The following is a 13,138-nucleotide window of genomic DNA, read 5'->3' as shown; positions in this document are numbered from 1 at the left end:
AGTACAAAGAACCAATATCCCGGAAAATCCCATCCAAGTCATTCCATGGAGATTTAAAAATCTAAATGGATCTTATAAATATGCATATTTTACAAATGGCTTCATGAAAAATAAATTAATCCAACTTACCTTTTCTTTCCTCAAAAATCCATCTCTGAATTTATTAGTGGCAAATCCCCTTACACCAACAGAACGTAACCGCTGGTACTTAGCCTGAATATATAAACCCTTCTGGACTAAGCCTGATTTATAATGGGATTGCAAACGGCCATCTGCAAAGTTGCTCTGTAAGGGTGGGGAAAGGAAAAAAGAAGTGTGCAAAATGAGGGCACCAAAACTCAAAAGTTTATATTTGCAGCTATACAGATGTAAAACTTCCAGTACTCAATGACAGAAGCATGCATTTGCAAGTGCAGACCATCTTCCTTTACATCCATGTATTATTCCTCAGACCACATGGCTCAAAGAACTGATGTCTTGCATTTGCTGTTTAAAACATCTGAAATTATCTTCCTTGTAGAAAAAACAAATGTATTGTACAACATTTTAACATTTTTCAACCTTTAATGAGGCATGTTACATAAACAAAAAACTTTCAGACAACATCTCACTGCCACTACCAAATTCAGTGATGCCTGCTTGCAGCAGGCACACATGGAGTCTAAAGTGTCACACTAACACAAGTCAGTACATGTTTTTCCTAGAGCTTTAATGTCTGACAGTCTGAACACACAGGCATTTTCTATGCCTTTGATACCTCCACAGTAGAAAACTGCAAACCAACCTGGTGTGGGATGAGGAGCAGAGGCCACAGAGGTATCAGAAGACTTAAAGGTGAAAGGCATTATAAAAACACAGAAAGGATACAGCAAGATCAACAGTGATCACAGCAGCTAAAGTTTGAAAAATATTTTCATTCCTAGATACTCAGATCTCCAATAAAATAGGCAGTAAAAATCTTTGGAGTAATAAAACCTTATTTGTCGTAATTTTCCATAGTTTTCCCACAGTCACTCCAAATTTAAACAATGGGTTTTCATCTAAAACCAGAGAAAGCATTCTGGCCATATAAATTCTTCTCATCTTTTACAAACACCTTTGAAGGGTAGGAGAAAACAAAATATGTCACAGAAATAGCCCTTCTTGAGTATGACAAAACTCCTTTGGTGAAATGTCTCCTTTTGACAGAGTAAGGATCACATTAAAAAAAAAAAATCACATGCTCTGAGGCTGCAATAACTTTAGTACCACTTTTTCCACTGTGTTTTCCACTGTGTGGCTGGTGAACAATAAAGAAATAACTGTACAGAACAGAGGTTTCTTTATGCAAATGCAGAAGTACTGTTATTTCATAAATAATTTCACCCAGCTACTTTGCAGGAGACAAGTGAGAATCTGGCCCCATCCTTCTCCCAGGGTTACTCTGATGGAGGACACTTGCAAGAGCCCATTCAATGCCCATCACCTTCCTGGAGAGTATCAGAGTGCAGGCACAGAGAACTTCCTTGCACTAGGTTGTATTACATGGGTATGTACCTACCACAGGGAAAACTGAAGGGCACTATTAATGCTGGATTAATGCCCTGAACACAGCATTAGAAGTTCCCATTTCCCCACTCCTGCTATGGTTCCCTTGACTTCAGTGACTAGAAAGGAGGCCTTGGTGGTCTGCCACTTCAATTGTTTGACAATAAACAAAGGACTAGAACAAGCAAAGGATGGGGAAAAGGTGCAAGGTATTGAAAATTGCCTTACAAACAGCTTAGACATTTCAACTCAAGCATCTGCATGTTCTGTAAGTGCGGCGGGAAGAACACAGCAGTAATATTAATGTAGAACAGCATCAGTTGTAGACAAAGCTAACAGATTATACATGCATTTGGCAAATAGGCACCTCAGTCACACACAGCTTATAGCAAAACAAGATAATCTAAAGTATGTGGAAAACATCATTAACTTCTGGCCTAGAAATAAAGAAAAGAGTCTGCTGAAGTGACATCCAGGTTTACACAGGTTTATTAGGACTGTTTTATAAATAAGGCTAATGAAAAGCCCTAGGAGCTTGAAGCTCTAAAATAAGGGTATATGAGCAAATCCATATGGCTGCACTGAGTGTGGCAGGGATGGAGTTAATTTTCTTCACAGCAGCGTGCATGGTGCTGAGTTTTGGATTTGTGACTAAAACTGCACTGGTAGCACACCAGTTTTGGCTATTGCCCAGCAGTACCTGCACAGCAGCAACACTAATTCCTCTTTCCTTACTCTGCTGCTCAGCAAGGACCAGGGTGGGCAAGAAGCTGGGGGGGGACACAGCCATGACAGGTGGCTCAAGCTGAGCACAGGGATGTTATACACCATATGATCTCCTATGCAATAGAAACTGAGGGAAGGGGGTTTTGGAGCAAGTAGCCATTGCTTGGGGACCAGCTGGGCATCAGTCACCTTGTGACAGACGGTGAGTGAGTACCTTTGCATCATTTTTTTCTTCACTACTTAAAACTGTCTTCATCTCAACTCATGAGTTCTCTCACTTTTGCTCTCCAAATTTTCCATCCCATCTTGCTGGGAGAGGAAGGGAGCTGAGTGGAGGGTGGCAGCAGCTGTGTGGTGCTATGCTGCTGGCAGGATGAACCCACCACAGCCAATAATACACTGAACTTTTTTTAAGCGGTGAACGCAGTTTAGTTTTAAAGATCAGTTTGCATTTACTTGCTTAAAGGCTGACTTAGTGATTCATGATAAAGGGTCATTACAAAAAAGACCTTTTAAATTTTGTAAGACTTCTCCAGATCCTTTATAAGGTATTTTAGAACAGCAGTTTTTCTTTTCCCAAAAAGTCTAACATAGTGCAGACCATATGTTTTTAAAATACCCTGAGTAGTCATCACTTTTTGCTTATTTAATTTAAATGCCCCTATTTTTTATATCAAGAAAAAATTGTGTGGGGCTTGATTTTTCTGGGAGGTGAGGAGAGAGGAAGGCAGAGAATGGAATTCTATATGGGTTTTTTTGTGAGGTTTTTGTTTCTTTGTGTGTTGTTCTTTTAAATCATTAGCCAAAGTCCTGAGTGTAGAAGATAGTCAAGTCACTTCTATTTCACCATCAGCACAGCAAGAAAACTCTGTTGTGCAAAAGGAATTTAAACGTAAAAATTTAAAGAAATTAAGTGAAATCAACATCACTGTTTCCATGGCAATGATAAAAGTGCTATACTCATAAGCAAACTGCAATACATGTGCATATGCCATTTTCCCTATAAATATTAAAGCATCATGGGACAGATCACTGGGTACTGCAATATTCATATATACGTGAGGTGACAACTGCAATGGACACTTTCCTGCTTGCAGAATCAGCAGAACTGCAGAATGATGTAAATTAAAGGAGCATCAACCACCAACACTGCCCCAGGGATCCAGCAGCCAGTGCTAGATCCCTCCATCACCTGGAGGCTGACAATACAGAGGGGATACAGAAAAACAGGCTACGATCTTTTTAGGTGTTGAAATAGTTGTATCCGGCTTTGAACACTCTGAACTTTTTAATTTAGAAAAAGACTTTCTCCGGCAGAATAAAGACAGCAGTTTTTGTTGGTGTTAGCTTAGCTATCTGACTAAGGTTGGCTGGCAAAGTACACCTAAATTGGAGAAAGTCTTTTTATCCAACAGCTCTTATGTTTGGGGATGGGGGGGGGAGGGAAAGAAGGTGGGGGGGAACCCACAACCCACATCTATATTTCCCCACCTTTCAAAGTTTCATCCAAAAATGACTGCAAATTAGCCATTAAAACTGTACTTCACTATCTACAAAACAGAAAAGGTGACTGTTTATTCTGTGTATTACTTTACTCTTAAGAATGCATGTTTAAAATGTAGGGGCAGTTTCAAGGTAGAAAATTAGTATAAGTTATTTTAGATTTGATTTATACTTTGCTCACATCAACAACTCTAACTGGACTCATGCAGAGCATGCTACTGTCAGCAGAAAAGGAAATGTTTTGTTTTTCTGCTGAACCCAGGATATATTTTACAATTAAAAGGCATTAGTTGGCCACTGCTCTACCTGAGAAAGAAGCACAGTTGCCCATCTCTTTACCCTCTTGAGGCCCCAAGAATAAAACCTCACTTCTTTCCATTTTTTTTTAATGCATAGCTAGCAGTACGCAGGGTATTCACAAGACATTATTTCCCCAGAAATTCCTGCATGAATGGGTTAATGAAATAATACAGTAATACAGATTTGAAAGTAACACAACTCCTGTCTTCAAGTCTTTAGAAAAAGCCCAGGCTTCTGTCACGTGAAGGAAAAAAGCTCAGCAGCTTGGGTTTTGGATAGATGAGTTTTCTAGTCATTGTGCAATTCATGCATTTCTTATTCCTGACTCTGCAGTAACCTATTTATTTCAACTGCCTGCATACAACACTGGATAACCCTGCCCAATCCACTGCCAGCCCTCTCACCTACTAAAAGCTAAACCTCCCATTATTCCAACAGAAACAATTAGGCTTTGATGACACTATTTTTCATGGCACTTAATACCTTCAAAAGTGTGTCTCCTGTTACAAAATTCAACAGGTTCAACCACTATTTTATATAACAAACATGTTATAAAAGATGATCTGTACCTTAAAGTGCCTTCTGATGGGTCCTGCATTTTCAAGGTGTCCTCTAATACATCTGTGGGGGTAAGTGTCACTTGATTTTGAAGCATAGTAAGAATTCTAGTAGGAAAACAGTAATAGTTTCACGTTATTAAATTATTCAAGAAAAAAAAATATAAATTTTTCAGGTTATACTAACAAATATTGCAACACATTCAGTCTTGTAGTGTTTGACACAATGACACTCTCTGAAGGAACAGGAGTAACAGGAGCATTGGGTCTGCAGTCCAGGCTGGCTGAATGGACAGCAGAGCCCACAGAAGCTAAAGATGATACAGACCATCCTCCTGGAATGTCATCCTCTGGGAGAGATCTAAGCAGCTGACAACACAGTTAAGGTTCTCCATCCCTCCCCCCACCCCAGAACAGATGCCTCAATCTGCATGTATCAAGTAGAGCAGAGAGGCTGCTACAGCAGTCAGGGCTTGCATCAGGAACAAGGGCAACAGGATTGGTTCTCTGGACCTTCTGATTAGCTCGTGGCCATCACCCCCTAGAGTGTAGCACAGACACAGCTCCACAGCAAGCAAACAAGGTGTAGCACATTGAGGTCCTTAGAAAATGCTACTTTTAACTCCTTATTTCAAGGGAGCATTTGAGAACTGCTTGCCTGCCACACAAGCACAATTTCACACTCAAGTCACACAGACAGCTAGTATTGAAATTGTAGTGTAAACACACTGAACAGCTGCAATCAAACAGCCGTGGTTGCCTAAAACAGAGCACTCCCTCAGCCACTGACCAACCTGCACATTTTGGCTCTTTTCCAACTTTCTCTTTGACAGCTACTTCTAGAGGATGTCATTCTCATCCATCATGGCATATGACTACCAATATTTACAGAAGCATTGGCATATACTTGCACATACGACATTGAAGTCCTCTATGCAGACAGAACGAACATGCTAATGAACTCTAAACAATTAAATAAATTTGTTCGTTTATAGTCCATTCTTGAATAATCACAGAAGCATTCTAATGCTCTTGAACTCTGTTTTCATAAGGAAATTTTATCAGCTTGAAATACATTTTAAAAAGAACCTAAAAAGATAACTCTCCTGCATTATTTAATATATACTAACCTTTAAAATTAAATGCAAATGCATGCTTTGCTGTTTGCAGAATTTCTGTCCTCTAACAAACTAAGAAACCTTTCTGGTAAAACTGTTAATAATGGTGTGGGGAGAGAGAGGGCTATGAATATAAAGGAATGATGCTAGAATCCAAGATAACTTTTAACTAGGATTTAAGTTAGCTTTCTTTTTTTTCTTTTTTAGACTATGTTATTGCCTACAAGTCAACTATTCAGCTTCTTACAATGCCTTGACAAGAAAGGATTCAGAGAACAAAAAGAGAAGAAGAAAAATTTTATGAAGTGAGATCAAAATGGCTTTTCCAAGAAAAAGATAGGAACTTCCCAGTTCCTTTCTTATTCTAAGAAAATAAAGACTCTCCACAAAATCAAATTAACTTTCTACATACAACACAATTAAATCAGGAAGCTCTCGGCTGAAGTACACTCTTCCTTTAAGCTGGGAATCCAGCAAGTTGAAAAAAAAATAGAAAAATTTCCCATTATAGTTCAAAATAAACCTCTAGGAATTAAAAGAAAGCTTGCCTTAATTAACTCTGGATACAGTCCTCCCCATCCCCACCTTCCTTAAGACTAAAGTATATTCACAGAAATATTAACATTAGAATTACTTCATGCAAAGGTACAGCAAACCACTTTTTAGGAACTTCTTAAACCAGAGGCTTTAAAATAAAAAAAAAAGGAAAAAAAAAGAGCAAAATAAAAAGAAAAAAGGGAGGAGGGGGAATACAGATGTATACTTGTTCTGATTTTCTGCTTCACTCTAGCTATCCTCCTTTTCTCAGCAGGGTAAAAGGCTAAATGGACAAATTTTACAATCAAGTTTAGACACACAATTGTACCTTTCAGGCCCAAGTTTTTCTCAAGTTTAAGATCAACCCCCAATTACCAAATATTAACATCACAGATATAGTATTTTGATTATTTAACTAAAGTGTTTGATTTTTCTACTTGTCTGCAAACCAGCTTCTGTAAGGCTGACCATGAAGAGCCATTCTGGCTTTAGGATGTCTTACATTTTTACTATCTATGCTTTCACACCCACTATTGTTCCAAAGGAATTACTCCTTACTGCAGTGCAAGACTTCCTAAAAGTTGCATGTTTGCAGCTCACTATTAAATATGAAAATGCAATCTTCCTGAATCTTCATCACGTTTAGAAATAACTCAAGTGTCTTTTTCAAATCAACCTCCTTTTTATTTGTAATTACAGTATTACTGTGGTGGGTAGACCTTGGCTGGATATCAGGTACCCACTAAGCAGCTCTATCATTCCCCTCTTCAGCAGGGTTGGGAGGGAGAAAATAAAATTTTAAAAACCTCATGGCTCAAGAAAAAGGCAGTTTAATAAAGCGAAAGCAAAGACTGCACATGGAAGCAAAGGAAAACATAAGATTTCTTCTCTACTTCCCACCAGCAGGCAATGCCCAGCCACTTCCCAGGAAGCCGGGTTTCAGCGCACAGTGGCTGCTCCAGAAGACAAATGTCACAATAACCGATCACCTCCCTGTCGTGGTTTGACATGGAAGTGAATTTTTTCAGGAAGTTGGGTCAAACCAATCAGTGGTCAGGTTTGGATATTGGCACCTGAAGTGACCACTGAAGGTGTGGATACGCCTCTGAGAACACAGGGGGTTAAAAGCAAGAACTCCCAGGAGAGCTCTCTGAAGGAGGCATTTTGTATCTGCAAACCAGCTACATTTGAGAGTTGACTACATGAAAGCTACTTTTGATGGACCTCAGAAGTTTCATGGGCTCCTGGAATCCTCTCCAAAGGGTAATAAAGAATGACAACTTACGTTAGCCTTCTCCTTATTTTGCAGACATCAGAAAAAAAACCAAAAAAAGTGGTTTAGAATTATACTGCACACATTAAAAAAGCATTCCTGGTCTCACCAGTTCCCCAGGTTAAACAGGCACAAACACCTGGAATTGATTACAATTCTTTAGAAGGAACTTTCCACAGGAGACAGATTTATTTCTACTGGACCTAATATTACTGTCTTGCCCACTTCAGTATTAAAGTACACTGCAGAAAGCCTAAGCCTAAAGAATAATTGTCCAAAACCAGGTTTCATACATGCAATATTCAAGAGATGCGATATTCTGTTGTTTAACATCTCATCCTCAGGAATATTTTTCAGGTATTTCTCATTATTTCTGTGATTTGCTCCTCATTTTTATTTAAAATAAATGCTTTTCAGACCTTCTATCATAATGAAGAGAAAAGAAACACTGTTTCAGTAACAGTAACACCTACACAAGATTCAGGCCTTCCCTTCCTACCACTGACAACTAGAATGCAGGAGAGTATTCTTTTTCTCAAACTACTTAACATTAGCTACGATTATGTGCTCAATAACAAGGCCTTCTATTTTATCATTCAGGTAATTACACCATTATGTGGAAGAAATGTGATATTAGACACAAATTTTTATGAAAAGAAAAGAATTGGTATCAAAGTGGTTTTAGTTCAGATGTATTAATCTCTGCTTCAAAAAATACCCGAGGAAGTACTCTTGCACTAGAACTATGAAATTATGAGTGGTTTTATTGTTGAGCACAGACAGAAGATAAAAAATCCTCAGTCAAAATTTAAAAGGGCAAGACATCACAGATTGTTAAATTTACATCAGCATAGACAATGCAGCAAAACATGAATTATACATCAACAGTGCAGGAGCTACTATTTCTAGATTTAGGCTTACCAGATGAGGTCTCCCAATAAATTTCCTGAAAGGTGGCTTAAGGAACCTCATAGGCTTTTGGAAACCATCAACTTGAGATGTTTGTAGTTTTGAAAGACTGCAGCTTTGCTGGCTCCTGATGTGTGAGAGAGAGTGTGAGAACAATTAATATCTAAAACCACAGCATATCAACACCCTGTGTTTTAAACTAGCTTATTCTAACATCTGTATCACAAATGCAAAGCGACAGCTTATAAGTTAGTTTTCTTAGGACAATCAACAAATCCCTTGTCCAAGCTCAAAGCGCACAGAATTCGACAGCAATCTGCAGTCTCTTACAAGGGCAAAGGAGCAGGGACGCTGGCCCGTGAACTCCCGGCTCTGGAGCCAGCCAGGCTCCCCGGCTGAGCCCTGCCGGCGGTCCCTGCTGCCCTCCGCTGGTGGAAACGCTTTCTTCACACCCAACTGCCGGTGCACAGAACCTGCCCTCCCATGACATTCCCGATCCCACAGAAGCCCTAGACAGACACCTACATCCTCCAGTTTCATCCTCAGCAAGCAGCTGATTCTGGCTTTGGGCTTTTGCTTGCTTGTTTTTATGGTTTTGGTTATTTTGTTGGGTTTTTTGTTGGTTTTTTTTTCCCAAGAATATTGCTAATGCAGATGTACCCACAAACTTCTAAAAAAAAAAAAAAACATTTACCATGAAAAGTAACCACCAGAAGTCAGAATTTGTATTTCACAAAACACACAGAAGCAGTTTTCAAAACTGCAAAACAAGTTAAGGAAAAAAACCAGCAGCACACTTGATAAGCTCAGAGGAACTGCCAGTACCTCATGTGAGCTATTGAAGCCTCTCAACCTCAAGAAAATTCTACATATCATTCATGCCATTACTGCCCTCAGCCCACATTCCCCTGACAACAAACTGCAGGACAGCCATACCTGGCAGGGAAATTTAGACTTCTCACAAAAGGTAAGCAGGACAGTAACTGGGGAAGTATGCTGGGGAAAATGAAGTAAGTCCAGGGATTTTTTCCTCCACTTGTTAACTTTAACTTGTTTTGTTTCAAGAATGTCAAATACAAGAAATTTCTTCTACAGCTTCATAAGTCTGTTCTTCGTATGCTGCCCTTTGTTCATTTTAAATGCAGTCTGTAATGGCAGCTAATGGCAATACACACATTTGGAATAACAATCTCCACAAGAAACCATGGACTACTGTGGATACATTTTATTACACTCTGGAAATTCATTAATCAACATTTCTACTAGCAGTCTCTCTCTCTAATCAACTGACCTCACAACACCAAAAGTGATACAGGATGACTAAGGTTAGCAAACACCTTTGGGGCAAAAACCTTTAACAAACCTGTTGGAGGAATCCATGGGAGTAAAACTCTATTCCAAAAATCTAAGTTTTCAAATTCTCCAAGAATCAGAAAAATTCCAATTATTTGCTGATATGCCACATTACCAAACCAGCAGGGCAACTAAACAATGTATTCATCCTAGAATGCTTTTACAAAACTGCAAAATACCATGAGAAGGTAGTTATGTGGCATATTGAGGAGTTTAAAAATCTTAAAATTTTCAAACTAACTTTGTCCTCTCTTCTCATTCAGTGCTACAGTTTGTGCTTGCTTTTCATTTTTACCCACTGCAGTTTAACCTCTTTCAAGGTAACACCTCATTACAGAGTAGTTTGCAATGTATGTCAGTTGGATTTCAGCCCCAGTCAGACTTATAAGGCCTAACTGTGGAAAATAATCACCACAAATGTGAATGTAACTGTGGAAGGGCCCTAAAATGAACACATAAGGGAACTATAGGCTTGGGCCAACAAGATTATTTGCTCATTACCTTGGAGTTACACCATCTACATGAAACACTCTCTCATCTTCATTCTTCAATCTCTCTTTTCTTCTCCTTTCTATATCATACCGTAGATCATTTGGATCTTCTAACACTCTTACAATGTTCTAGTTAAAAGGAAGGGTTGAAGCCAAGTTAGCTGCTAAGAACTGAATACCAACCTAATTCTGTCCTTCAGGAGCAGCACCCTGTACATAACCTGTAAGCATAGTTCAGCTATCTCTACATAGGACAGGCTCACATCAACCCAAAGATCCAAAGTCTAAAGCAGTAAGAAGTGGTCCTAAGCAATTATCCTTTCTTGCCCCATCTGCCTTTTTAAAAGTTTTCCTACAAGAGTGAACAGAGCACTGGAATTCTGCATGGAGCTGCCAAGGCAGAAATATTCATGTAAGTTTCAGTGAATATTAAGTTCTACTACCCTTATCAAGGAGAATCTCCATGTACCTGTACTATAGAAAAAGAATGGTAACTTAAATCATAGCAAGCAGAGCTTTAAAGGGGAAGACAGAAAATCTTATGACTCCAGATGAAATCATGGGATAAAACAGCATTCTGAGGAATTATGTGGATTTTGAGTCATTGTAACATAGGGTACAAGAAACACTAAGGCTTTTTGTAACCTTAAAGGAAAACCAAGAACCACACATCAGTCAGGAACTCAGTATTTACATTATTTATAAACAAACAGATTCAAGCAGCAGGAATAATCACACTCCAGCTACTCAGAACACATCTGTATTTTACTGCTCAGTGAACACAGTACACATGCATCACTGTGGTATCTGTAAATACGCTTGGGTGTGCATTTTTTCAAAATGCTCAGAATTACTGCTGGGCTTCACTGCATATAAAAATTATGTCCCAACAGCAAGGGGAAAACATTGCTTACATGTATAATATATCTATAATAATAACTTACTGCTTGACAAAAAAGTTAAGCAATCAAGGTACCTGGGGAGATTCAGACGGCACAGTTCGTTTGTTCTGAAGTTCTGCTAGAGACATGTCAATCCTCCTGAAACACAAAAATACTACATAAAAACAAATCCCATCACAATAAAAGCAAAAGCATTCTTGACCAGGCTACCAGCATTCCAGAGCATGTTCAAGATACAGGCAGGTAAAAATAATTAATAAAAACTTCACACTGTGTAAAGTCTACTGAAGATAAATTACCTTAATGCAAATAAATTAAGACAAAAAGTTCAACAATTACCTGTGAATTTCTGGATCCAGATGCATTTTCACTTCATTTGTATTTGCACTTGATTTATCCTGAATTTTTGAGAACCGTTCATGTAGAGTTATGTCAGAAGATGCGAAATAATTTGCTGTGAAGAGATAATAAATATAAGAATGTTATTTGGAGTATTTGAAATGCACAGTGGGAAAATCTCTCTTTTCAAATATTAACTCTTAAGGATACCATGACAAGTCTATTGAAATGAAATTTCAAACTACTTCCACTTGCAGTTCAATATTCACAAATGAAAGATTAGGCCAGCACAACTTAGACAACCTTATTTGGTAAGATGAAATTCAATTGTCAGCTCTACCATGGTCATACTCAAATTACTTGAATCTATATATAAAGTTCAACACTGAACATGATGCAGCTGCCTAAAGACTCATCTGAAAATGTAAAGGAACTATATAACTAGAGAGCTGTGATTACAGCAAAGCTCCTTATTCCTGTCTTGTTTTCTAAACAAGCCGGTTCCTCACCCATACTAGCATAAAATCATCTTGATATTTAATCTCCACAATAATGCCACAGTTATGACCTGAGACCTTCCTGCAGTCATCCTCCAACCAACTACTTTACATCATTAACCTACATTTTCCTTAAACAATACAAAAGGAAGCCAAAATACAAACAAAGCCAATGGCAAACACCTGAGACTTACAGGGACCTCATATCTAAACCACCAGCTTTGGGTTTAGCAATCTACATTTGCAATATATAATGTATATATATATATGGAATATATACAGAAACACATATGTATACTCCAAATATTACAGCCACCTTTAACTTGATGAATAATTGTGATTATTTCCTGAGTAAATTCTTTTGATGGGTCGTTTTCAACGTTTTGTGTTACAGATTCCATGTGCTCAAATACTGGATGAAAATTCTCTTTCTTTCTGCCAACTGCAACCAGATCATGGGACATCTGTCTCTCTGTAGTGTGACTAGAAGCAGTCCTAGAATAAAAAAATGTATAGTTTATTTTAAAGCAAATATCTAAATCTGAAAACTTGAAATAGACAAGTAGAAGAAAACAAATTAAGAAGTTCATTTTAGGAATAAATGGGATTAAAAACCAAAATCTCATTTTATTCCTTTTTTGATTAAAAAACTTGTAAGGCCATAAGGAAGAAAATCTATATTAAAATACGAAGAGATAATTTCACTCTTAGGAATTTTTGCTTCTCTGAAGTATGCAATACAAAATTTGTGAATTTTAAACTTAATTCAAATATTTTTAAATTTAAATTAAATTTTAAATTTAATTCTAGATTATCAAATCTAGATAAACTTAAGATCTTGATAGACTTCTTTAGAATAATTCTGAAAGGCAGTTATGCCTGTGTCTTGTTTATAAGGAGCTACCAGGCAATTTTCAAGAACAGTTCAGAGATAAGAAAAAGTCTCACATCTTTAGAAACTGAATCATCACTTCAGCCTAGTGAAACAGCAGTGAAACAGCTTCAGTAGCAGTGTGTGAACTCAAGAACATGCTCACCATCTTTTTGTAAATTTTTACTCATTCTAAATAAGTTGACACCCCAAAAGGTTGCACTGCTGCTCAAAT

General features: G+C 38.0%; 1 protein-coding gene across 5 annotated transcripts in view; it reads right to left on the bottom strand.

Moving 5' to 3' along the window:
* BCLAF3 (BCLAF1 and THRAP3 family member 3) overlaps positions 1-13,138 on the bottom strand; it is a 33,473-nt gene that overhangs the window by 6,461 nt on the left and 13,874 nt on the right. For 4 of the 5 annotated variants that reach the window (XM_068179914.1, XM_068179915.1, XM_068179916.1 and 1 more), the window contains exons 5-11: positions 12,349-12,527; positions 11,536-11,650; positions 11,271-11,334; positions 10,305-10,423; positions 8,463-8,577; positions 4,626-4,721; positions 130-285 (exon numbers count right to left, since the gene is read on the bottom strand). In XM_068179914.1, the coding sequence (XP_068036015.1) occupies positions 130-285; positions 4,626-4,721; positions 8,463-8,577; positions 10,305-10,423; positions 11,271-11,334; positions 11,536-11,650; positions 12,349-12,527 (844 nt within the window). The remainder of the gene's footprint in view (positions 1-129; positions 286-4,625; positions 4,722-8,462; positions 8,578-10,304; positions 10,424-11,270; positions 11,335-11,535; positions 11,651-12,348; positions 12,528-13,138) is intronic. The other variant, XM_068179918.1, reaches the window with a different exon arrangement.

This window comes from Anomalospiza imberbis, chromosome 2, assembly GCF_031753505.1.
Source record: "Anomalospiza imberbis isolate Cuckoo-Finch-1a 21T00152 chromosome 2, ASM3175350v1, whole genome shotgun sequence".
Classification (NCBI taxonomy): Eukaryota; Metazoa; Chordata; class Aves; order Passeriformes; family Viduidae; genus Anomalospiza; species Anomalospiza imberbis.
Note: the sequence above shows the minus strand (reverse complement) of the source record. Positions and strands in the feature narration are given on the sequence as shown.